The sequence below is a fragment of the Telmatherina bonti genome (genome assembly GCF_933228915.1).
Source record: "Telmatherina bonti genome assembly, chromosome: 21".
In the NCBI taxonomy this organism is placed as follows: domain Eukaryota; kingdom Metazoa; phylum Chordata; class Actinopteri; order Atheriniformes; family Telmatherinidae; genus Telmatherina; species Telmatherina bonti.
Window position 1 is genome coordinate 30,219,928 of NC_136630.1, and position 27,267 is coordinate 30,247,194.

Consider the following 27,267-nt stretch of genomic DNA (forward strand, 5'->3'; position numbering starts at 1 on the left):
GTGTGTGTGTGATATGTTAAGATGTGTGCGCTTGAGAAAACGTGTGTCGTAGTGTGAGACTGGTGTCTGCTGAATGCTGTTGGGGGTGACTGGGGATGTCAGTGCTGATAGGAGAGTGTGTGAAATGGCCACTGATTATGACGACATCCTGAGCATGCTCAGTTATTGGTTTCCATCAGCTGGCGAACCTGTAACCAAAGCTGCATTTCCTTATCAAAACATAGCAAATATGTCATAATACCAGTGGTTTTAACTCTTTAAATGCCAGTGTGATCACAAGAGGTCACTGCTCTTGTTAAAACAGGGAGAAACCTACAATAAGTTTGATGTAATACATGTAACGGGATTAACTGGTTTCCATCTTAAAGTGTAATTTTTAATGGAGGCGTCTGGGGTTACGTGCCCTGTGATGACCTGAAGGAGGTCATTTAAACCGCGTGGGTTAAACTCATGCATGTGTCACGAGCCATGTGTCGGTGAGGTAGTCTTTGGTCTTTAACCAGCTCTCAGGTACGGAGCTCCAGGCGTAGAATTCATGGGTCTACATGATGAGAACGCTGCTGTCACTCAGGTGCACTTCATGCCTCACCAGGTACAGGAAACAACACACACCGGTCTGCTCGCAGCTGTGTAAACGGACAGTGTGGAGTAACTGTGCTTCCTCTCCAGGCCGAGCTGGTCACCCTGCTGGACGATAACAGTCTCCACATGTGGAGTTTAAAAGGCCACAACGGGCTTTCTGAGCTGCTGGAGATCGCTTCACGCTGACTGGACCACCCGGGTAAAACACACATTTACAGAATTATCTCCCCGTTCTTAGGGGTCCACTCCTGACTTTACCTGCAGTTCTTCTGTTCTCCATCACATGGATGGAAGCCACTAGTTCTAAACAGCAGCTGGTTTCGTTGCTCAGAGCGCCGCCTTATGTGACCCGAGTGACTGCAGTGCTGGCCCACTCCTCCGGAGAGCTGCTGCTGCTCGGGACAGAAGGAGGACACGTGTTCATCGTTGAAGTCCCAGGATTCAGAGAGCTAGAAGAGAGGAACATCAGCCTGGACCAGGTCGCCAGCAGGTGGGAAAGTCTGCAGGTTGATCTACTGTTCAGCCGGCGGGGGTCGGTGTGTTTGAGAAAGACGCCAGGCAGACCCCAGTCCCCCCATCACATGAACGCAACCTTTCCCAGCAGCAGCCAGACTCTCTTTATCCGCTCTGTTCAGATGAATTAAACATCTGTAAACATCTGTATCTGTAAACGTAAACAGTTTGTAAACATAAATATTCAGTCTGTAAACATAAATATTCAGTCTGTGAACGTAAACAGCAGTCTGTGAACGTAAACAGTCAGTCTGTGAACGTAAACAGTCAGTCTGTAAACGTAAACAGCAGTCTGTAAACGTAAACAGTCAGTCTGTGAACGTAAACAGCAGTCTGTGAACGTAAACAGTCAGTCTGTGAACGTAAACAGCAGTCTGTGAACGTAAACAGCAGTCTGTGAACGTAAACAGTCAGTCTGTGAACGTAAACAGCAGTCTGTGAACGTAAGCAGCAGTCTGTAAACGTAAACAGTCAGTCTGTAAACGTAAACAGCAGTCTGTAAACGTAAACAGTCAGTCTGTGAACGTAAACAGCAGTCTGTGAACGTAAACAGTCAGTCTGTGAACGTAAACAGCAGTCTGTGAACGTAAACAGTCAGTCTGTGAACGTAAACAGTCAGTCTGTGAACGTAAGCAGCAGTCTGTAAACGTAAACAGTCAGTCTGTAAACGTAAACAGTCAGTCTGTGAACGTAAACAGCAGTCTGTAAACGTAAACAGCAGTCTGTGAACGTAAACAGTCAGTCTGTAAACGTAAACAGTCAGTCTGTAAACGTAAACAGCAGTCTGTAAACGTAAAAAGTCAGTCTGTGAACGTAAACAGTCAGTCTGTAAACGTAAACAGCAGTCTGTAAACGTAAACAGTCAGTCTGTAAACGTAAACAGTCAGTCTGTGAACGTAAACAGTCAGTCTGTGAACGTAAACAGTCAGTCTGTGAACGTAAGCAGCAGTCTGTAAACGTAAACAGTCAGTCTGTAAACGTAAACAGTCAGTCTGTGAACGTAAACAGCAGTCTGTAAACGTAAACAGCAGTCTGTGAACGTAAACAGTCAGTCTGTAAACGTAAACAGTCAGTCTGTAAACGTAAACAGCAGTCTGTAAACGTAAACAGTCAGTCTGTGAACGTAAACAGTCAGTCTGTGAACGTAAACAGTCAGTCTGTAAACGTAAACAGTCAGTCTGTGAACGTAAACAGTCAGTCTGTAAACGTAAACAGTCAGTCTGTAAACGTAAACAGTCAGTCTGTAAACGTAAACAGTCAGTCTGTGAACGTAAACAGTCAGTCTGTGAACGTAAACAGCAGTCTGTGAACGTAAACAGCAGTCTGTGAACGTAAACAGCAGTCTGTGAACGTAAACAGTCAGTCTGTGAACGTAAACAGCAGTCTGTGAACGTAAACAGTCAGTCTGTGAACGTAAACAGCAGTCTGTGAACGTAAACAGTCAGTCTGTAAACGTAAACAGTCAGTCTGTAAACGTAAACAGTCAGTCTGTAAACGTAAAAAGTCAGTCTGTGAACGTAAACAGTCAGTCTGTAAACGTAAACAGTCAGTCTGTAAACGTAAACAGTCAGTCTGTAAACGTAAACAGTCAGTCTGTGAACGTAAACAGTCAGTCTGTAAACGTAAACAGCAGTCTGTAAACGTAAACAGTCAGTCTGTAAACGTAAACAGTCAGTCTGTGAACGTAAACAGTCAGTCTGTGAACGTAAACAGCAGTCTGTGAACGTAAACAGTCAGTCTGTGAACGTAAACAGCAGTCTGTGAACGTAAACAGTCAGTCTGTGAACGTAAACAGCAGTCTGTGAACGTAAACAGTCAGTCTGTGAACGTAAACAGCAGTCTGTGAACGTAAACAGTCAGTCTGTGAACGTAAACAGTCAGTCTGTGAACGTAAACAGTCAGTCTGTAAACGTAAACAGCAGTCTGTGAACGTAAACAGTCAGTCTGTAAACGTAAACAGTCAGTCTGTGAACGTAAACAGCAGTCTGTGAACGTAAAAAGCAGTCTGTGAACGTAAACAGCAGTCTGTGAACGTAAACAGCAGTCTGTGAACGTAAACAGTCAGTCTGTGAACGTAAACAGTCAGTCTGTAAACGTAAACAGCAGTCTGTGAACGTAAACAGTCAGTCTGTGAACGTAAACAGTCAGTCTGTAAACGTAAACAGCAGTCTGTGAACGTAAACAGCAGTCTGTGAACGTAAACAGCAGTCTGTGAACGTAAACAGTCAGTCTGTGAACGTAAACAGTCAGTCTGTAAACGTAAACAGCAGTCTGTGAACGTAAACAGCAGTCTGTGAACGTAAACAGCAGTCTGTGAACGTAAACAGTCAGTCTGTAAACGTAAACAGCAGTCTGTGAACGTAAACAGTCAGTCTGTAAACGTAAACAGCAGTCTGTGAACGTAAACAGCAGTCTGTAAACGTAAACAGTCAGTCTGTGAACGTAAACAGTCAGTCTGTAAACGTAAACAGTCAGTCTGTGAACGTAAACAGCAGTCTGTGAACGTAAACAGTCAGTCTGTGAACGTAAACAGTCAGTCTGTAAACGTAAACAGCAGTCTGTAAACGTAAACAGTCAGTCTGTAAACGTAAACAGCAGTCTGTGAACGTAAACAGTCAGTCTGTGAACGTAAACAGTCAGTCTGTGAACGTAAACAGCAGTCTGTGAACGTAAACAGTCAGTCTGTAAACGTAAACAGTCAGTCTGTAAACGTAAACAGCAGTCTGTGAACGTAAACAGTCAGTCTGTGAACGTAAACAGCAGTCTGTGAACGTAAACAGTCAGTCTGTGAACGTAAACAGTCAGTCTGTGAACGTAAACAGTCAGTCTGTAAACGTAAACAGCAGTCTGTGAACGTAAACAGCAGTCTGTGAACGTAAACAGTCAGTCTGTGAACGTAAACAGCAGTCTGTGAACGTAAACAGTCAGTCTGTAAACGTAAACAGCAGTCTGTAAACGTAAACAGCAGTCTGTGAACGTAAACAGTCAGTCTGTGAACGTAAACAGTCAGTCTGTGAACGTAAACAGCAGTCTGTGAACGTAAACAGTCAGTCTGTGAACGTAAACAGTCAGTCTGTGAACGTAAACAGTCAGTCTGTGAACGTAAACAGCAGTCTGTGAACGTAAACAGTCAGTCTGTGAACGTAAACAGTCAGTCTGTGAACGTAAACAGTCAGTCTGTAAACGTAAACAGCAGTCTGTAAACGTAAACAGCAGTCTGTGAACGTAAACAGCAGTCTGTGAACGTAAACAGCAGTCTGTGAACGTAAACAGTCAGTCTGTAAACGTAAACAGCAGTCTGTAAACGTAAACAGCAGTCTGTGAACGTAAACAGTCAGTCTGTGAACGTAAACAGTCAGTCTGTGAACGTAAACAGCAGTCTGTGAACGTAAACAGTCAGTCTGTGAACGTAAACAGTCAGTCTGTGAACGTAAACAGTCAGTCTGTGAACGTAAACAGTCAGTCTGTGAACGTAAACAGCAGTCTGTGAACGTAAACAGCAGACTGTGAACGTAAACAGTCAGTCTGTGAACGTAAACAGTCTGTCTGTGAACGTAAACAGTCAGTCTGTGAACGTAAACAGCAGTCTGTGAACGTAAGCAGCAGTCTGTAAACGTAAACAGTCAGTCTGTAAACGTAAACAGCAGTCTGTAAACGTAAACAGTCAGTCTGTGAACGTAAACAGCAGTCTGTGAACGTAAACAGTCAGTCTGTGAACGTAAACAGCAGTCTGTGAACGTAAACAGTCAGTCTGTGAACGTAAACAGTCAGTCTGTGAACGTAAGCAGCAGTCTGTAAACGTAAACAGTCAGTCTGTAAACGTAAACAGTCAGTCTGTGAACGTAAACAGCAGTCTGTAAACGTAAACAGCAGTCTGTGAACGTAAACAGTCAGTCTGTAAACGTAAACAGTCAGTCTGTAAACGTAAACAGCAGTCTGTAAACGTAAAAAGTCAGTCTGTGAACGTAAACAGTCAGTCTGTAAACGTAAACAGCAGTCTGTAAACGTAAACAGTCAGTCTGTAAACGTAAACAGTCAGTCTGTGAACGTAAACAGTCAGTCTGTGAACGTAAACAGTCAGTCTGTGAACGTAAGCAGCAGTCTGTAAACGTAAACAGTCAGTCTGTAAACGTAAACAGTCAGTCTGTGAACGTAAACAGCAGTCTGTAAACGTAAACAGCAGTCTGTGAACGTAAACAGTCAGTCTGTAAACGTAAACAGTCAGTCTGTAAACGTAAACAGCAGTCTGTAAACGTAAACAGTCAGTCTGTGAACGTAAACAGTCAGTCTGTAAACGTAAACAGTCAGTCTGTAAACGTAAACAGTCAGTCTGTGAACGTAAACAGTCAGTCTGTAAACGTAAACAGTCAGTCTGTAAACGTAAACAGTCAGTCTGTAAACGTAAACAGTCAGTCTGTGAACGTAAACAGTCAGTCTGTGAACGTAAACAGCAGTCTGTGAACGTAAACAGCAGTCTGTGAACGTAAACAGCAGTCTGTGAACGTAAACAGTCAGTCTGTGAACGTAAACAGCAGTCTGTGAACGTAAACAGTCAGTCTGTGAACGTAAACAGCAGTCTGTGAACGTAAACAGTCAGTCTGTAAACGTAAACAGTCAGTCTGTAAACGTAAACAGTCAGTCTGTAAACGTAAAAAGTCAGTCTGTGAACGTAAACAGTCAGTCTGTAAACGTAAACAGTCAGTCTGTAAACGTAAACAGTCAGTCTGTAAACGTAAACAGTCAGTCTGTGAACGTAAACAGTCAGTCTGTAAACGTAAACAGCAGTCTGTAAACGTAAACAGTCAGTCTGTAAACGTAAACAGTCAGTCTGTGAACGTAAACAGTCAGTCTGTGAACGTAAACAGCAGTCTGTGAACGTAAACAGTCAGTCTGTGAACGTAAACAGCAGTCTGTGAACGTAAACAGTCAGTCTGTGAACGTAAACAGCAGTCTGTGAACGTAAACAGTCAGTCTGTGAACGTAAACAGCAGTCTGTGAACGTAAACAGTCAGTCTGTGAACGTAAACAGTCAGTCTGTGAACGTAAACAGTCAGTCTGTAAACGTAAACAGCAGTCTGTGAACGTAAACAGTCAGTCTGTAAACGTAAACAGTCAGTCTGTGAACGTAAACAGCAGTCTGTGAACGTAAAAAGCAGTCTGTGAACGTAAACAGCAGTCTGTGAACGTAAACAGCAGTCTGTGAACGTAAACAGTCAGTCTGTGAACGTAAACAGTCAGTCTGTAAACGTAAACAGCAGTCTGTGAACGTAAACAGTCAGTCTGTGAACGTAAACAGTCAGTCTGTAAACGTAAACAGCAGTCTGTGAACGTAAACAGCAGTCTGTGAACGTAAACAGCAGTCTGTGAACGTAAACAGCAGTCTGTGAACGTAAACAGTCAGTCTGTGAACGTAAACAGTCAGTCTGTAAACGTAAACAGCAGTCTGTGAACGTAAACAGCAGTCTGTGAACGTAAACAGCAGTCTGTGAACGTAAACAGTCAGTCTGTAAACGTAAACAGCAGTCTGTGAACGTAAACAGTCAGTCTGTAAACGTAAACAGCAGTCTGTGAACGTAAACAGCAGTCTGTAAACGTAAACAGTCAGTCTGTGAACGTAAACAGTCAGTCTGTAAACGTAAACAGTCAGTCTGTGAACGTAAACAGCAGTCTGTGAACGTAAACAGTCAGTCTGTGAACGTAAACAGTCAGTCTGTAAACGTAAACAGCAGTCTGTAAACGTAAACAGTCAGTCTGTAAACGTAAACAGCAGTCTGTGAACGTAAACAGTCAGTCTGTGAACGTAAACAGTCAGTCTGTGAACGTAAACAGCAGTCTGTGAACGTAAACAGTCAGTCTGTAAACGTAAACAGTCAGTCTGTAAACGTAAACAGCAGTCTGTGAACGTAAACAGTCAGTCTGTGAACGTAAACAGCAGTCTGTGAACGTAAACAGTCAGTCTGTGAACGTAAACAGTCAGTCTGTGAACGTAAACAGTCAGTCTGTAAACGTAAACAGCAGTCTGTGAACGTAAACAGCAGTCTGTGAACGTAAACAGTCAGTCTGTGAACGTAAACAGCAGTCTGTGAACGTAAACAGTCAGTCTGTAAACGTAAACAGCAGTCTGTAAACGTAAACAGCAGTCTGTGAACGTAAACAGTCAGTCTGTGAACGTAAACAGTCAGTCTGTGAACGTAAACAGCAGTCTGTGAACGTAAACAGTCAGTCTGTGAACGTAAACAGTCAGTCTGTGAACGTAAACAGTCAGTCTGTGAACGTAAACAGCAGTCTGTGAACGTAAACAGTCAGTCTGTGAACGTAAACAGTCAGTCTGTGAACGTAAACAGTCAGTCTGTAAACGTAAACAGCAGTCTGTAAACGTAAACAGCAGTCTGTGAACGTAAACAGTCAGTCTGTGAACGTAAACAGCAGTCTGTGAACGTAAACAGTCAGTCTGTAAACGTAAACAGCAGTCTGTAAACGTAAACAGCAGTCTGTGAACGTAAACAGTCAGTCTGTGAACGTAAACAGTCAGTCTGTGAACGTAAACAGCAGTCTGTGAACGTAAACAGTCAGTCTGTGAACGTAAACAGTCAGTCTGTGAACGTAAACAGTCAGTCTGTGAACGTAAACAGTCAGTCTGTGAACGTAAACAGCAGTCTGTAAACGTAAACAGTCAGTCTGTAAACGTAAACAGCAGTCTGTGAACGTAAACAGCAGACTGTGAACGTAAACAGTCAGTCTGTGAACGTAAACAGTCAGTCTGTGAACGTAAACAGTCAGTCTGTGAACGTAAACAGCAGTCTGTGAACGTAAACAGTCAGTCTGTGAACGTAAACAGCAGTCTGTGAACGTAAACAGGAGCTGTGGAAGTGCTGAAAGCAGCAACGCTCCACTGGATTGTTGGTGTTTCAGTGTAAACGGTGAATCCTGCTGCAAACATCGGGTACCTCTCGTCCTCTGAGAGGGACAGATTTCTCAGAGGACACTGTTCTCCAGCAGAAATCCTGCAGTGACAAAGTATTGATGTGATGTTTGGATTTTGTTCTTGTAGACATATTTGCCAGTCAGATGTGATGTAATCAGAGTTACTAGGGATCCACCAAGTACAAGTACACACACTTGGTACTGAGCCGATACCGTTACTGGTTTTGGTATCGGCTCAGTAACAAGTGTGTGTACTCGTATTTGGTATTAATAAAAGCGTACCGATACCACATTAGCCAAGCCAGCGCAGATGTGTTTGATGCTTCGGACGTGTTGTAATAGAAATAAATGCCTTGAATGTTAAAATGTGACATTTTTAGTTCCACTGAAACAGCGAGTCTTCACTGTTAATCCAACACTCGGCCTACTAAGACAAGAGGAGAGCTGCCACCCCCCATAAAAAAAACAATCCCACGCTACGTGTCCTGCTACGTTGCCAAATCAGTAACATTCAGCTTTTCAGCAAGGAATGGTTATCCTAAATATTACACGGAGTAACGGCATTCTTATGCAACAGTATCTGGAGAAAATACAATAATGCCTCCAGAATGTGGGCGTTTCTTTTTCATTATATATACGGAGCTACCGACGGAGCAGCTCTTTGGTGGAGTTCGGTGCAGCTGAAATCAGCCAAACCTGGCAACTCTGACAGGGTCAGTTAGGGCCGTTAGGACAGCAGAGTTTCTGCAAGCAGCCTGCAGCTCTTGTTAGTGGAGGGAACTGCAGCGTTGAGGATCATTATGACTTGTTTAGATGCATTTTCAGAAAGCCATCGGCTGCTTCACGAGCCGCAAGTCAAGAGTCAGAGAGCTGCATGCGACGAGGAACACAGCACTAAAAGCTGGATCTTTGTTCCAAAACCACACATTTATAGTTGTATTTAGGGAAAATGTGACAAATCAGAATAAAACTTGTTGAAATAGTTCGATCTGTAATGTTATTATATTTGTATTGGTGAGGTAACTTCAGAAAGGATGGGTCATTTATTACAACCTCATGAAGTCTGACACAGTTAGAACAGCAGTAATAACCATAATAATGTTCACATAAACACATCTGGTATCGCCAGATATCAGCAGATATTCACATGTCAGATATCGGATCGGAACACCCAACAAGTGGATCGGTGCGTCCCTATGAGTTACTGTTCTGTTCCAGACCTTTTTAAGCCTCCTGCACATCCATGTGGGCGGCTCTGTCATCCCTCTGCTTTGTCCTGCAGCGTACCAGATGACTACATCGGTCGCAGGAACCTGGAGCATGTGGAGGCCTTACAGGAGAACCCGTCGAGACGGAACCAGGTTGTCATCGGTTACGGACGCGGCCTCATGGTAATCTGGGATCTGGAGAAACAGTGTGCCCTCCAGCACATCCCTGCCACACAGGTAGCTGTCATGTGACTGGGAGTGACGGTCTGAAGAACGGGTTCCTGCAGCCGGAACATCTGATGTTTGTTGTCTTTCATCTGGTCACCCAAAGCAACTGGAGAGCATGTGGTGGACGGAGGATGGAAGCTACATTCTGAGTTCTCACAGCGATGGAAGCTACTGTCGATGGATGGTGGGAGGAGACGACGTCTGTGAGGATGAGGAGAAATCTGACATTCCTTATGGTGAGGAGGAAGAGCTGTCCCCTTCATGATGCACTGCCACACGTGGACGTGTTTGTCCAGCAGCCATGATCCTTTTCTCTTGTTGCTGCAGGACATTTCCCCTGCAAGGCCATCTCTAAAATCATTCAGCTTCCCACAGCAAAAGGGTGAGTCCTCCGCCGCCTGCCTCAGCCCTCGCGGCACATTCACCTGGAGCTGAACTTCATCCTGTGTGTGTGGGTGTGTGTGTGTGCGCGTGTGCGTGTAGGCCTCCTTTCCTGCTGTTCAGCGGCGGCATGCCAAGAGCCAGCTACGGGGACCGCCACTGCATCACGGTGATCCAGAGTAAAACACAAGTGGCTTTAGACTTCACCTCCAGGATCATCGACTTCTTCGTCATCCGGGACGGAGCCCAGCATACAGGCAGGACACACTCACCTCACACACACACACGACACTGATGGAGAAAATACCTGTAGTGGGATGGAACAAATGAACAGGCGTGTTCAGTCCATACGGTCACATGATGTTGAGACATCCAGGTCCACCTGGGGGTGTGGACGAGACACCAGACCCTCCTGGACAAACCCAATGCAGTTCAAACCCCAGAGACCAGTGTCCACCTACAGCTTCTGATCATGTCTCCTCATGAACAAGGCTGCTGGTTACAGAGACGTCTGTCTGGTCACCGTGGGACAGAAATCTGCCAACCAGAACATGACTTTAGCTGTTTTGTGGTGAAAAGTTTTAATCAATTGCTAAAAACTCTGACAATGTGTCTCCAGTGACTCTGCGTTTGTTTGACATGAATCATGGAGCTCCAGCTTGTCTCCATGGAGATGAAGCTCCTGCTTGTGTCCATGGAGATGAAGCTCTTGCTTCGTCTCCATGGAGATGAAGCTCTTGCTGGTTTCCTTGGAGGTTCATAGTGACGGTGGCGACTCAACAAGCTGTGACAGGAAGCGGCTCCACTTCTTTTACACCCTTTAAGATTCTTTCCCACCAAAAAGCTCTCATTCAAAGCAAAGCCAAAGTTGGTGTGAGGATGCTTCCCGGGTCTCTGACTTCTCTGGACTTCATGCTGTTTCCTCTGCAGCAGTTTGACCTGGAGCTTTGGAAGCAGCTGCTGAGGTTCTTGTTTGTAACGGAGACGTCTGCAGGGTTTCATCGTGCCGTCTGTTTCTGTCTGTGAAGCTAAATGAAAAGCCGGGCTGGAGGTTCCAGTGAGACACAGGCGGCTCGTTTTGGGTTCGGTTCATAAACTGATGAGAATAAAACAGAAACAGCTGATTATTTGTTTTCAGCATCTTTTCTCAGGTCGCACACGGCTCACGGCCGGCTTGTGTCCTGTCCTGCAGGAGACCCCAGTGCTCTGGTGGTCCTGGTGGAGGAGGAGTTGGTGGTCATTGACCTGCAGTCGGAAGGCTGGCCGGTCATTCAGACCCCGTACCTGGTCCCCCTGCACAGCTCAGCCATCACCTGCTCCCACCACGTCTCTGCCATCCCCCTCAAACTGTGGGAGAGGATCATTGCTGCTGGAGCTCTGCAGACTACACACTACTCTAAAAAGGTAAACGTCCTGCAGGACTTTAATCTGTAACTCTTTGTCTGCCAGCCGTTGTTACAGCAGAGAGCCCCGTATGCCGGCGCTTCGGGGCTCATCAGGGCGCGCGCTGAGAATCCAACATGCACCCTGACATCCGGCTAAGTCGGCTTTCCTTCCACTAAAAACACAAAAGATGTGTTTTGGCGCCTTTGGCACCAACGTTTGTGTTGGAAGAGACGTAGGACGGCGTGATGACACGAGTTGCTTTCGTTAACGGTGCTTTTCCATTTTCCCCTCAACACGATACAGACTCCCCATGAGGAGAACAAACTTTTTAAGGGTTTTTAGTTCAACCCTTCAAACTCCCCCAGATCTCCATCAGGTGCCTCCTGACCTCATCCATTTCCTCGGATCAGTGACGTGCAGCGCTGTGATGGATATGTGGCCCTTCCGCTGATCTGTGTACATTTTCCAGGTATTTTTCCCCGTCCAGGAAGCCCACAGTCCACCAACATGCATCTGACTTAAAAAACAAAGAAGAAAATGTCAATCTAAAAGTCAATCCAGCCACAGCATGTGTTGTTTGTTCAGAAACGTCTGTTTTTACCTGGAAATGAGGACGAAGACACTTCCTGTCACAGTTTCCACCATCCAGAGATCCATGACAACGCCATTAGTTTCCAAGGCAACGCTGTTATGTATCACATCTACCACTGAGGCCATTATTTAGTGTGTAGGACACCTGGCTCACCTGGAGCCACAGCTGAGCCAGACCTGAAGAAGGTACTGGTTCCACACGGTGGGAACAACATGAGGACTCAGTGAGTAGGGCTGTGACGATACGCTTTTGTCCCGATTCCATTCAATTCCGATTTTTTGGGTGCCAATTCAATTTGAATTGCAACTCCCAATTCTTTGTAGATTAAAAACAAATGTATAAAACTTTTTTTTGCTAATTTTTTTCTTGATTTCAAAGAGGAAAAAACAACCCAGAAGCCAGAAAGACCATCATTCTGCTGCTATAATGCCCAAGAAGACACGTAAAAAGATAATAAAACCAAAAAGACTAAAATTTTATACTGTTTTTTTTATTCATTTGAAAAAAATCCATTCTTTTTAAACAAAAAATTGATTTTAGAATTGTGAAGCAAAAAATCCCGATTTTTCGATTGGATTTTCCCGCCACTATCAGTGAGTCTGTTTGTGTGTGTTTGTCAGTCACACACCTCGCTGAAAGTCGCCCAGTGTGTCAGACGTGAAGAAGGCGGGGCCTAACTGGGTCCAGACACGGGGACGGCCCCCAGCAGGCTGCTGGTCATACTTAACCCTGGTTCTGCTCACATTCCTTCATGTTTACTGTTAAACCTCCATTTCCTCTGTCTCCGTCAGCCGTGGCCCGTAACGGGAGGCCAGAACCTGGCCCCCGATCCTCCACAGAGAGACCTGCTGCTCACCGGGTCGGTACTGCTGCACTGCATCACACCAGCCCGGCCTGCGGCGGACCTTTCTAACTCTGCTGTGTCGATGTAGGCATGAGGATGGAACGGTGTGGTTCTGGGACGCATCAGGGGTCTGCCTTTCTCCCATGTACAAGCTGAGCACGGCTGCAGTTTTCCACACGGACGCCGACCCCAACGACAACATGAACCAGAGCACGGAGGGCGAGTGGCCGCCGTTCAGGAAGGTGCGTCTTGTTTCTGCTTCATACGGGGTCACAGTGGAGTCCCCCCCCCCGCTACAGCCAGCAAGACCTTCAGAAAAGTCATTATGTCGCCACCGCAGGACCCTGCTGGGTCCGATCCTTTACCGATAGGCTCTTTTCATTTAATCAAATCAAAGCTACTTTATTCATCCCCGAGGGGAAGGTTCAAGCCAGCTCGTCCAAGGTTTGACATACAGACACGTAAAAATAATGACAAAAGAAGAACACAGAACCGGACTGAAGCTCAGGCCATGCAGCCAGTTTTTCACCTTATAACAGATAAAAACAGAGATACATTAGGATCACAGGGGCTGAAGGGAAAAATGTAGCAGGTTAGTTTGATCCAGACGGCAGATTAATGAGCTCTTTTCCCTCTGGGGGGGCAAGCCAGGTGAGGAGGACACCCAACAGGTGGAAGAGGAGCTGACATCAAGCAAAGGGACAGTCTGGTGGCGTTTCCAGTGTGTGATGTCAGACATGAAACAATACGACTGATCAGTGTGTTTTATTCCTGCTGGAGACCTTCCCATCCTGTCCATTAAAATCACACAATCCTCCCAGTTTAAACAACTCCTTCTTTCATGTCTGATATGTGACATTTTTACTGGATTCCACCAGATTCCACTGGTTTCCAGTTGCAGGCAGGTGCAGGGAGCTGTGGGACCACCAGGTGGTGCCGAGAGTAAACATTTTGGCTGAAATGAGGAAATTATTTCATAGAAATTTAAAGACGTTTGAAGTGATCCATGAAAAAAGAAAACCTCTGTGTAAACATGTCACCGTGATGTAACAGGCCATGTTCACATGTTTTACTGTGTTTCTAAACAAAAGTACATAAATTTATATAAATGTATCCATTTCACGTCTGTACATGTTGATGTTTATTCACCAGACGTTTATGAACCAGATGCTGGTTAACCAGGTAGTAGTTTGTTAGGCATTTAATAACCAGACACTGGTTAATCAGGCACTGGTTTATTAGACATATATTAACCAGACGCTGGTTTATTAGATGTATATTAACCAGACGCTGGTTTATTAGACGTTTATTAACCAGACGCTGGTTTATTAGACGTATATTAACCAGACGCTGGTTTATTAGACGTTTATTAACCAGACAGTGGTTTATTAGACGTTTATTAACCAGATGCTGGTTTATTAGACGTTTATTAACCAGATGCTGGTTTATTAGACGTTTATTAACCAGATGCTGGTTTATTAGACGTTTATTAACCAGATGCTGGTTTATTAGACGTTTATTAACCAGACGCTGGTTTATTAGACGTATATTAACCAGACGCTGGTTTATTAGACGTTTATTAACCAGACAGTGGTTTATTAGACGTTTATTAACCAGATGCTGGTTTATTAGACGTTTATTAACCCGACGCTGGTTTATTAGACATAGATTAACCAGACGCTGGTTTATTAGACGTATATTAACCAGACGCTGGTTTATTAGATGTATATTAACCAGACGCTGGTTTATTAGACGTTTATTAACCAGACAGTGGTTTATTAGACGTTTATTAACCAGACAGTGGTTTATTAGACGTTTATTAACCAGATGCTGGTTTATTAGACGTTTATTAACCAGACGCTGGTTTATTAGACGTTTATTAACCAGACGCTGGTTTATTAGACGTATATTAACCAGACGCTGGTTTATTAGACGTATATTAACCAGACGCTGGTTTATTAGACGTTTATTAACCAGACGCTGGTTTATTAGACGTTTATTAACCAGACGCTGGTTTATTAGATATATATTAACCAGACGCTGGTGAAGCAAAACCCAGCCGACCAGCAGAGAGTCTCCTTCAGGGCTGGAGCTGCAGCGTTTTCACTGATTGTGTCCGATACGACAGAAGGAACATTCAGACGTTTCCTCAGCTCCACATGTTCTAAACACTTGCGTGTTTCAGGCCTGATGGGACATCTTCAATCAAACCAACATCTTCCAGACCGCTGTTCTGACTTTCTGTGTGTTTCCAGGTGGGCTGCTTTGACCCTTACAGCGATGACCCCAGGCTCGGCATCCAGAAGATCCACCTGTGTAAATACAGCGGTTATCTAACGGTGGCAGGCACGGCGGGACAGGTACCTGACTGGACACACTCTCTGCTGTGTGTGTTTAGTCACTTTAAAAATCTTCATTTCATTAATACTGATGGATTCAGTGTTTATTCTTAAAGACTGAATAAAAAGAGTAAAAAATGTTTATAGAAATGGTAAAAGGTACAAATACACATTGGAAATGAGTAAAAATAAGTTGTAGCTAAATAATCTAAACCAGTCAGTACAGGCTTCCTGTTACCATGTAACGCAGACATGCTTACACCAGATTACCAGGAAGGCTGTGTTTATAGCTCAGTGATGTGTCCAGATCCTGGTGCTGGAGCTGAATGACGAGGCGGCAGAGCAGACGGTGGAGGCTAAAGTTGTAGATCTGCTGCAGGGCCAAGAGGGATTCCGCTGGAAGGTAAATCCCAGTTCCGACCCGCCACACATTTAACCATTACCAGTTCACACGGTCTGAGGCAGGGAGGTCCAGTTTGACACGTCACACCCAGTCAAGCTTTACTGGTTCTCCAACAGCTGGGTGTCGTTTCTGGGATCTCCCAGAATGTCCATCATCATCATCAGTGTAACGACAGTGTGTAACTCTGTGATGGTTATGTGACCCTCCAGCTGGTCTACAGAGGTTTCATTTAATTAAATTTAATTGAGCTTTATTTGTATAGCACCACTTCACAACAATGTTGTCTCAGGGAACTTTACAGACTAGCCAGTTCATACGTAGTCTACAACAGAAACCAACTGATTGCATCAAGTCATGACTTGGATCCAATACCCCATCCTGAGCTGCACGTGGCGACAGTGGGAAGGAAAAACTCCCCTTTGACATGAAGAAACTCAGGAGATGCTCATATCCTAACTATAAGAATCATGGACAAGGAAGGTTTTCAGCTCGATCTTAAAGGTATGGAGAGAGTCTGCCTCCGAACACACGGTGGAAGCTGGTTCCATAAGAGAGGGTCTTCGTATTCGTCTTCGTGCCGCTTATCCGGGGTCGGGTCGCGGGGGCAGCAGCCTAAGCAGGGAAGCCCAGACTTCCCTCTCCCCAGACACATTTGCCAACTCTGCGGGGGGGATCCCGAGGCGTTCCCAGGCCAGCTGAGAGATATAATCCCTCCAGCGTGTCCTGGGTCTTCCCCGGGGTCTCCTCCCAGAGGGACGTGCCTGGAACACCTCACCAGGGAGGCGTCCAGGGGGCATCCTGACCAGATGCCCGAGCCACCTCATCTGGTTCCTCTCGATGCGGAGGAGCAGCGGCTCTACTCTGATCTCCTCCCGGATGACCGAGCTCCTCACCCTATCTCTAAGGGAGAGCCCGGCCACCCTGCGGAGGAAACTCATTTCAGCCGCCTGTATACGAGATCTCGTTCTTCTGGTCACGACCCACAGCTCATGACCATAGGTGAGGGTAGGAACGTAGATCGACTGGTAAATGGAGAGCTTCGCCTTCTGGCTCAGCTCCTTCTTCACCACGACAGACCGGCACAGAGTCCGCATTACTGCAGACGCTGCACCGATCCGTCTGTCGATCTCGCGCTCCATCCTTCCCTCACTCGTGAACAAGACCCCGAGATATTTAAACTCCTTCACTTGAGGCAGGACCTGACTCCCGACCCGGAGAGGGCAATCCACCCTATTCCGGCTGAGGACCATGGTCACAGATTTGGAGGTGCTGATTCTCATCCCAGCCGCTTCACACTCGGCCGCGAATCGCTCAAGCGAGAGCTGGAGATCACGACCAGATGAAGCCAACAGGACCACGTCATCTGCAAAAGCAGGGACCCAATCCTGAGGCCACCAAGTCGGATCCCCTCAACCCCTCGGCTGCACCTAGAAATTCTGTCCATATAAGTTATGAACAGAATCGGTGATAAAGGGCAGCCTTGGCGGAGTCCAACCCTCACCGGAAACGAATCCGACTTACTACCGGCAATGCGGACCAAGCTCTGACACCTGTCGTACAGGGACGGGACAGCTCGTACAAGGGGGTCCGGTACCCCATACTCCCGGAGCACCCCCCACAGGGGCCCCCGGGGGACACGGTCGAATGCCTTCTCCAGGTCCACAAAGCACATGTAGACTGGTTGGGCAAACTCCCATGTCTCCTCCAGAACCCCAAAGAGGGTATAGAGCTGGTCCACTGTTCCACAACCAGGACGAAAACCACACTGCTCCTCCTCAATCCGACATTCGACTATCCGGCGGACCCTCCTCTCCAGGACCCCTGAATAGACCTTACCAGGGAGGCTGAGGAGTGTGATTCCCCTGTAATTGGAACACACCCTCCGGGGGACCACCACCCCAGTCTGCCAATCCAGCGGTACTGCCCCCGATGTCCACGCGATGCTGCAGAGGCGTGTCAGCCAGGACAGCCCCACAGCATCCAGAGCCTTAAGGAACTCCGGGCGGATCTCATCCACCCCCGGGGCCTTGCCGCCAAGGAGCTTTTTGACCACCTCAGCGACTTCAGCCCCAGAGATAGATAGGAGAGTCCACCCCTGAGTCCACCAGCTCTGCTTCCTCATTGGAAGACGTGTTGGTAGGATTGAGGAGGTCTTCGAAGTATTCCTTCCACCGACCCACAACGTCCCGAGTTGAGGTCAGCAGCTCCCCATCTCCACTGTACACAGTATTGATGGAGCACTGCTTCCCCCTCCTGAGCCGCCGGATGGTGGACCAGAATCACCCAGGCTGCTCTCACAAATCATTTGTATAATCTCATACGAAAAGTAACACACAGACATTCGTACATTTCCAACGTAATCCTGAGCAGGCGCTTTCATCACGTGACGTTTCAGTCTATGGTTCTGTCCCCAGGAGGAGCATTAAACACGTTGAAGTCTGAGTAAAATGCATCGTGTCTCGCTGATTATGACTGTAAAGCTTTTAAGCTCTTCGGTATCGGCTGCATTGCTAGATGTTTAAAATAAAACAAAGTGTAAAGTATTGTTCAACAGCACAAGGGTTTTTTGTTCTTACTTTCTCCCCTTTCTATTGGCTGCACGGGGTGTCAATCATTTACTTCCCGCTAAAGCTGTATTTTTATGGATGGTTGGGCTACAGTATCTTCATTTCAGGCACATATTTTCTGTTTCACATCACAGATCATTTCGTTACTTAATAAATACGAGTTCGGCTGTCACTTGTATTTGAAATATGAAGAAAAAGTGTCATATTATGAACCTATTTCCAATGAAATTGTGGAAGATTGACCAGGCCACATCCACTTAATGTTATAATTGTTTATATATCTCAAATAAGCCATCATATTTGCCTTGATCAACGCATATTTATACATTGGATACCCACTAGTTCGGCTTTATTAGGTATTTGATTCATGAAGCATATACGTGTTTTCCAAACCCTAGCTTAAGAGTGGGTGTGAAACTTAGAAAAACTACAGTCATGGCATTTATTTGCTGTGCGCAGGTGCACTGGTTGCTCTGCTTACACAGGCGCACTGGTAGCTAGAAATACGTAGCAAATCCTACGTAACTTTGAGCATAGTTTTTCGTAGATATTATACGAAGCAGTAATGAGGATACGTTGAATCGCCTTGAAGCCGTCCGGAAGTCTTTCTCCATGGCCTCGCCGAGCTCCTCCCAAGCCCGAGTTTTTGCCTTGGCGACAGCCGAAGCCGCATAACGCTTAGCCTGTCGGTACCCATCAGCTGCCTCCAGGTGGGAGTTGAAGCTCGCTCTGACAGGGGACTCAGCCAGACGTTCCCAGCAGACTCTCACAACACGTTTGGGCCTGCCAGATCTGACCGGCTTCCTCCCCCACCACCTGAGCCAACTCACCATCAGGTGGTGATCAGTTGAAGCTCCGCCCCCCTCTTCACCCGAGTGTCCAAGGCATGTGGCCGCAGGTCCGACAATACGACTACAAAATCGATCATCGAACTGCGGCCCAGGGAATCCTGATGCCAGGTGTACATATGGACACTCTTATGTTGGAACATGGTGTTCGTTATGGACAATCCATGATGAGCACAGAAGTCCAATAACAAAACACCATTTGGGTTCAGAGGGGGGGGACCATGCCTCCCAATCACTCCCCTCCAGGTCTCGCTGTCATTGCCCACGTGAGCATTGAAGTCCCCCAGCAGAACTATGGAGTCCCCAGAAGGAGCACCCTCCAGCACTCCCTCCAAGGACCCCAGAAAGGGTGGGTACTCTGAACTGCTGTTCGGTGCATAAGCACAGACAACAGTCAGGACCCGTCCCCCCACCCGGAGGCGGAGGGAAACTACCCTTTCATCCACCGGGGTAAACCCCAACGTGCAGGCACCAAGCTGGGGGCTGATGAGAATGCCCACACCTGCTCGGCGTTTCTCACCATGAGCAACTCCAGAGTGGAAGAAAGTCCAGCCCCTTTCGAGGGTACTGGTTCCAGAGCCCAAGCCATGCGTCGAGGTGAGTCCAACTATATCTAGCCGGAACCGCTCAACCTCGCGCACAAGCTCAGGCTCCTTCCCCACCAGAGAGGTGACGTTCCACGTCCCTAGAGCCAGCTTCTGCAGCCGGGGATCGGACCGCCAGGGTCCCCGCCTCTTGCTGCCGCCCAGCTCACATTGCACCCGACCCCTACGGCTCCTCCCGCAGATGGTGAGCCCACGGGAGGTGGGGCCCATGTAACCCTTTCGGGCTGAGCCCGACCGGGCCCCATGGGCGAAGGCCCGGCCACCAGACGTTCGCTCTCGTACCCCACCTCAAGGCCTGGCTCCAGAGGGGGGTCCCGGTAACCCGCGTCCGGGCAAGGGAACATTTATGCCCAGGTTTGTGGTCATCATAGGGGTCTGTGAGCCGTGCTTGGTCTGGTCCCTCCCCTAGACACCTGTTTGCCATGGGTGATCCTACCAGGGGCATAAAGACCCCAACAACATAGCTGCTAGGATCTTTGGGACGCACAAACCCCCCCACCACGATAAGGTGACGGCTCAGGGAGGGGTAAGAGAGGAGCCTGATAGCTAAAGGCCCTTCCTCCCATAGTACTTTTTGAGACTCTGGGAACCACCAGTAAGCCTGCAGTCTGAGAGCAAAGTGCTCTATTTGGAATATATGGATCTATAAGATCTTTTATGGACAATGGAGCTTGGTCATGAAGAGCTTTATGTGAGGAGAAGAATTTTAAACTTTATCCTGGATTTAACAGGGAGCCAGTGTAGAGAGGCTAAAACTGGTGAAATGTTTACAGTCCAGACACATGTAGCGTTTATCCAGAGACTAGATGGTAAATCCACCATTATTTATCACATCTTCATCACCATCACTACCATGTTGCTAAGAGACCTCTATTTTCACCTGGACATGATGATGAAGACACTTCCTGTCAGACTTTCCACCAATCAGAGGGCTTAAACTGACGGTAACGTCCAATCAGGAGCAGAAAGAAGTGAAATGATGGTGGTCTGACGTTTGTGACGAACGCTGTTGGAGCCGGTTGACACAGCGACCTGCAGATGAGGAAAAGCTCCGCCACGTTGTTCTCTGTTGTTATTCCTACAAAGTTGTCTGAGTGATGAAATTCTCTGTGCGTCTTGTGGCTCACAGCGACTTCAGTGCTGTAACGGTTTCTGTGTTAGGGCCACACTCAGCTGGACGTGCGTGAGGAGCCGGTGACGTTCCCTCCAGGCTTCCAGCCCTTCAGCCTGGTCCAGTGCCAGCCCCCCGCTGTGGTCACCGCCCTCACCCTACACTCGGAGTGGAAGCTGATCGCCTTCGGGACCAGCCACGGCTTTGGCTTGTTCGACTACCAACAGAAGAACAACGTCTTTGTGAAGTAAGCAGACGTGGAGGAGGAGCTTTCCGAGGTCAGATAGAGGAGCGAACTGAGCAGAAGCAGCGACGTGCAGGCTGGAGATGGTGGAGTCAAGATGCTACACGTCGTCATGACTCATGGAAACGATTCTTTCAGATCTTCACCTCATGGAAATGTCTTGATGATGATGATGTCACATCCTCTCTTCTTCTTCTTCTTCTTCTTCCAGGTGCACGCTAAACCCCAGCGACCAGCTGGCGATGGAAGGCCCTCTGTCCAGAGTGAAGAGCATCAAGAAGTCCCTCCGGCAGTCCTTCAGGAGAATCCGACGCAGCCGAGTGTCTCTGAGAAAACATCACGTCAACAATGCTGCCAAGGTAGCGTCCCGCCGCCGCTCACATGCAGTCGTCTCCCTCCGTGTCTGAGTGTTGTCTCCCCGAGCAGCTCCAGGAGGCCAACGCTCGTCTGGAGGCTGAACTGGCTGAGATGGAGCTGGCTCCGGTCCAGAGGAAGATCGAGGCCCGCTCCTCAGACGACTCCTTCACCGGACTCGTGCGGACGCTGTACTTCGCCGACACCTTCCTCGCAGACAGTGAGTCTGTCCGTCTGTCTGACCCTATCCCTAGGGTCCTGCACTGCCAGCCGTCTGTCTGTCAGTGCAGGAGTAGAAAAGTCGTTCTGTCGGCCGCAGGAACGCTTTGCAGACATTTAACCGGAATTCTTATCTTTGTGTTGAAGAGGTGTTTACTAGGGAATCTCCGTAGTGCTGCTGGATCGGACCGGCAGGGACAGGAAAGAGGAATATAGACAAGAAACAAGCAGGAAACAGACATACATCACATAGAAAACACTAGAATCCAGCTTCTAGACCAGTGTTTTTCCACCACTGTGCCGTGAGAGATCATCAGGTGTGTACTGAAGAATTCCCCAATTTCACCTAATTAGTCTAAAAAGCAGCTCTGTGTTCATCCAAACAGGCCCTGGTGAAAGATAATAAAATTGCTTCTTGTCTCTATCTGGTGTCTGTTCAAGAGGCTCTGAGGAGATGGACTTTATATTAATACAGACTTTAAAAACAAAAACATTTAGGTTTGTGGTGTGCCTTGAGATTTTTCAGGTTCAAAAAAGGTTGAAAAACACTGGTCTAGACTTTCTGCTGCACATCCACCTACACCCACCCAGTCACCTCCATCCCTTCACCGTAACCCCCCCAATGTCCTCCCTGTACTGCCCCAACCAAAGTCCCCCCTCCCAGCATGAACTGCATGTCTAAGTGAGAGTGAAGCTGAACTGCTGCTTTGCCTTTCTCACTAACCTCTGGGGGGGTCTCATCCCCTCTGCTGTTGCAGGTTCTCATCACTCCCCCTCCCTGTGGGCGGGGACTAACGGGGGCTCCGTGTTCGCCTACATGCTCCGCCTCCCCGCCGCAGAGCGCCGAGCAGACGAAGCCGTCTCTGCACAGCCAGGTGAGGCCAGAGCTTCAGACCGCGGCTCAGACGTTTCCTCTCTGCCTCTGTCGTAACGCCCGCTCACCTTCCTTCCAGCCAAGGAGATCCAGCTGATGCACCGCGCTCCGGTGGTCGGCGTCGTGGTCCTGGACGGCCACGGAGCCCCCCTCCCCGAGCCGCTGGAGGTGGCTCATGACCTGGCTCGCTCGCCTGACATGCAGGGCTCACACCACGTCCTGGTCATCTCTGAGGAGCAGTTTAAGGTCCAGCACACACACACACACACACACACACACACACAGAGTGATGAAGAGCAGACAAACGTCTGATCTGATTACGGTTCGATTCCAACGATCAGCTGAACTAAATGTTATCGGTGAGGATCAATCTGCTGATGGATGGTGAAGCTGCGTTCCTCCATCTGCAGCCTTCATTCAGACGTGCACGGAGGTGCAGGCGTGCACGGAGGAGCAGGCAGGGAACTTGCAGGTTTGGGTCGGTGGGGAGAAGTAAAAGTGAACGCCGTTTGTTGTCGTGTTCAGGTGTTCACGCTGCCGAAGGTGAGTGCGAAGATGAAGCTGAAACTGACTGCTGTCGACGGCTCCCGAGTACGGCGGGTGGGCGTGGCCTGGTTTGGCAGTAACCGCACGGAGGACTACGGCGAGAGCGGCCTGCTGGTTCTGACCAATCAGGGCGACGTCCACGCCGTGTCGCTGCCGCACGTGAAGATGCAGGTTCAGTACCCCTGCATCCGTAGAGAGGACGTCAGCGGCATCGCCTCCTGCGTCTTCACCAAGCACGGCCAGGGTAAAGCTCCTCCTCCTGGACCATCAGAGTGTCTACCCGGAGGCGCAACCTGAAACCAGCCCTCTGATCCTCCTCATGCTCTCTCTGTTGCTTTCAGGCTTCTATCTTATCTCTCCGTCTGAGTTTGAGCGTTTCTCTCTGTCCACTCGCTGCCTGGTGGAGCCTCGCTGTCTGGTGGAGGAGCCCCGCCCCCCAGCCGCCTCCAACCATCATGGAGCTCCGTCCGCTCATCGGTACCCAGACTCTTCTCAGGCTCATCTGGCTCTGAAGGAGGTTTTCTCACGTCTTTCTCTCCTCTGTTCTCCTAGGAACACTCAGGATGCTGAAGATGCAGGTAAAACGTGTGTGTGTGTGTGGGGGGGGAGGAGGTCTGACAGACTGGTGCATGTGCAGCCATGACCACCATGTGTTGTGGATGGAATTCCAGTATGTGCTTGTGCTGATGTGCTGCCTGCCTGTTTTTACCACAGACCATATATTAAAGATAGTTGGAGCCTCCGGCGGTTAAAAGTAAAGCCGATGCAGAAGTGCATAAAACAGCAGTTCCCCCTTCATCCACTAGGGGCTGCAAAACAGCGGATCCCCATAGACTCCCATGTTAAAAAGACCAACTTCACAGCAGAAATAAACATGTTTACAGCAGAAATAAACATGTTTACAGTAGAAATAAACATGTTTACAGCAGAAATAAACATGTTTACAGCAGAAATAAACATGTTTACAGTAGAAATAAACATGTTTACAGCAGAAATAAACATGTTTACAGCAGAAATAAACATGTTTACAGTAGAAATAAACATGTTTACAGCAGAAATAAACATGTTTACAGCAGAAATAAACATGTTTACAGCAGAAATAAACATAGTAACAGTAGAAATAAACATGTTCACAGCAGAAAAACATGTTCACAGCAGAAAAACATGTTTACAGCAGAAATAAACATGTTTACAGCAGAAATAAACATGTTTACAGTAGAAATAAACATGTTTACAGCAGAAAAACATCTTTACAGCAGAAATAAACATGTTTACAGCAGAAATAAACATGTTTACAGTAGAAATAAACATGTTTACAGTAGAAATAAACATGTTTACAGCAGAAATAAACATATTTACAGTAGAAATAAACATGTTTACAGCAGAAATAAACATGTTTACAGCAGAAAAACATGTTTACAGCAGAAATAAACATGTTTACAGCAGAAATAAACATGTTTACAGTAGAAATAAACATGTTTACAGCAGAAAAACATGTTTACAGCAGAAATAAACATGTTTACAGTAGAAATAAACATGTTTACAGCAGAAATAAACATATTTACAGTAGAAATAAACATGTTTACAGCAGAAATAAACATGTTTACAGCAGAAATAAACATGTTTACAGCCTGGTTCAAAAATCATTTTAGGTTTAACAGGTCAGATTTACCTTCATGACAACTGTGGGGGGAGTGAATTTTTTCTAACTCGCCCGTTTAAAAGTAATTTAATGTCGAAGTTCGGCATATTTAGGGGCGTGTCCTTTTGATTGACAGGTACCTGATCTCCCGCTTCAAGTCAGAAGAACGTAGAACAACCGCGGTTTTTAACCGGTTAACAACGTGACTTAGCTTTAGCCCGCTTATCTCCGTTAGCTGGTTAGCTCCTGTTATCTCCTGTTATCTCCTGTTATCTCCGGGTTAGCTCAGTTAGCTCTTAGCTACAGAAAGCTCGGAGTTCGCTTAATGTTAATCATCCACCATGACGCTCACAGCCCCCCTCTCAGCTCCACCTCTTTGTCCATATTTGTATTTTCCGGGTGAGACGACACGCATGCCCCTGCCAAGATGGTGATGGTAGGAACCGCCCACCGAGCTTCACTTCAGCTCTGCAGAAACCTACGGGTGGCGTCACGGAGGCTCCGCCCATCTCTAAATATAGTCTGTAGTTTCTACACACTGTGTGTGGCTGTGTGTACTGATGTGATGCCTGTGTGTTCCAGAAAGTGCAGCTAGACGTGTTATGGAGCATGCTTTGCTGAATGACGAGCGTGAGTACTCCAGAGGACGTCCTGTAGCAGGCGCTCTGTCTCTGTTCTGTCTGTAACCGTTCCGCCAGCTTTCTGCTCACACACACGATGTTGGACACCTGATCCGACGTCATGTGGCTTCATTTCACCGTGACTCCTTTCAGCTCGGCTCTGTCTGTGGCTGAGTTGCTGCTGCAGGTCTTTTCTACGTCATGTTTACAGACGTATGTTTTCTTTCAGACGTTCTCCAGGAGATTCAGAAGTCGCTGGAGGGAGAGCACACGTAAGTTCCTCTGCCTCCAGAATCCTCCGTTTCTCATGCAGAGTCAGGTCACACCTCCTCCACATGATGCCGAAACCCCCCCCCCCCCCCCCAGTTCCAGCTTCATGTCTGGCGTTAAAGAGGTCCAAAGTTCCCATCAGGCTTGAGCAGGTCTGCTGCTGTGTTAAAGCCGTTACTTCCCAGTAAAGTCCTGATGACACCACGGCTGCTTCCCGTTCAACACCACATGAACAGGATTTACTACAACCAGGCACAACTTTTTACCTGCTTTATGACAACATGAATAACACAAAATAACACAGAAATCATCTGTGGATGGAAAAAATCTTCATTTCGATAAAACCATCACTTTTTCTGCCCGCCTCAGTTTTGTTTTTAACCTTCACATCTCTGGTTGGTGTGATCCATGGAAATAAAACTGGAGCTTCAGAAACTGGAGGTGACTCTGAGATGACGTCACATGATGCCGTCGTACGTCCGACTGGAGGCAACAGGGAACGTGCAAACTACGTCTACAGAAAAATATTCCTGTTAAAGTTACCAAAACCTGAGATGATAGATAATAATAATAATAATTATAGTTCCAGATTGCTTGGAGCACAATCTGGGTGATATCTGCAGTTATTCAGCACTGTGATTGGCAGCTGCTGTGTTGTGACGTCCTGACCAGGACCAGCTGACGTCCCACAATGTCCCAGTATGTCCCAGTATCCTGTCCTGCAGCAGACCTGAAGAAGCCTCTGCCTGAACATGTTCTGACCCTGTGCTGCGTGCTGGACTGCAGCTCCTGGAGCCTTTATCTCTGGACCGTCGGAGTTTAAGGACAAACTTTCAGTCCTCTCTGAGCTTGGAGACACTTTCCCAGTAACCCCACCATCATGTTGGTGTCCTGCCAGTAAGCTGGGAGGGAGCTCGTTGTTAGCGGTGGTTGTTTACAAGCTGCTGCACGACGACGACGTCTCCAGGTGTTGACGGAGCCGTTTCTGTTGTCTGCAGGTCGTTTCTGGAGAACAATGTGAAGACCGCCTGAGCGGCGCCAGTCCTCCGGTCAGGTGAGACTGGCGCCGCTCTTCCTGCTCCTGTGTGTGTGTGTGTTGTGTGTGTGTAGTGCAGCTCATCAGTGTTCCCGGTGTGTCCTCAGAGAAGAGACGTGTGTGAGGCGTGGGCGCCTCCTGCTAGCTAACAACCACTACTGACTCCAGCGGCGGCGCGGCGTGGCGGGGCTCCTGCTCGCGCTCAGCAGTTTAAAGATGACGGCGGCTGTACGAGACCACCAGCTGTGCCTGAAGACCACACACTGTCACCGAGCACGCTCACTAGCATTCAGTCCTGAACTACCTGAAGACGTCTGCCATCCACACCGCGTTCTGAGGCCTTTTTCAGCACCAGCACAAGCCCCCCCCCCCCCCCTCAGCAGGGAACCAGCTTCTACCGCCTTCATCTCATCTCACTACAGGAGGGACAGATGGCTTTCTGCAGAGGATCCTCAGAACATCCTGATGTCGCCAGACGCCGTTTTACCCCGAAGCAGACGTTAGAAACACTAAATCATTTCGCTTCACTCAGGATCGTTTTTCTGTTCTGTCCACTCCAGATGTTCCCTCCCAAAGTCCTGATTTTCTGATTCCTGAACCAGTCTGCTGTTTCTGGAGTCAGGTTACTCAGACTGGTCCAGTTTCCTCTGCTGGGGACGCCTCCCGCCTACTTTAAACTGACCACAGGTACTGGTGCACCACTCCGGCGCTGTACTGCTGGAGCAGCTTCTCTCTGGGGTCTTAGTTTTATGGAAACGTTTTTATTCCATCGTGAATGATGTAATTAGGAAAGTAACTGTTTGTAGTGAAATGACTTTAATATATAGTGTGTGAGACTTTACCTGTGGGCCGTTGGAATGTGGGTCGGCTTCCATCACCAGGAAATGTTTGGTACTCTGTCATGATGCTGGGATTTCTGCAGCAGCCTAGA

General features: G+C 47.5%; 1 protein-coding gene across 1 annotated transcript; it reads left to right on the forward strand.

Moving 5' to 3' along the window:
• Window positions 1-869: 869 nt before the first annotated feature.
• Window positions 870-27,267, forward strand: LOC306771479 (LLGL scribble cell polarity complex component 2-like; the record flags this gene model as incomplete). The annotated part of the gene is made up of 21 exons (XM_079260645.1): window positions 870-1,072; window positions 9,302-9,464; window positions 9,559-9,691; window positions 9,783-9,837; window positions 9,939-10,093; window positions 11,029-11,240; window positions 12,606-12,673; window positions 12,747-12,900; window positions 14,914-15,018; window positions 15,305-15,400; window positions 20,582-20,778; window positions 20,987-21,134; window positions 21,202-21,349; window positions 22,107-22,223; window positions 22,302-22,468; window positions 22,748-23,012; window positions 23,110-23,245; window positions 23,321-23,346; window positions 25,260-25,302; window positions 26,299-26,354; window positions 26,444-27,267. The coding sequence occupies 20 exons, from the start codon at window positions 870-872 to the stop codon at window positions 26,330-26,332; spliced, it is 2,625 nt and encodes an 874-aa protein (XP_079116771.1). The 3' UTR covers window positions 26,333-26,354; window positions 26,444-27,267.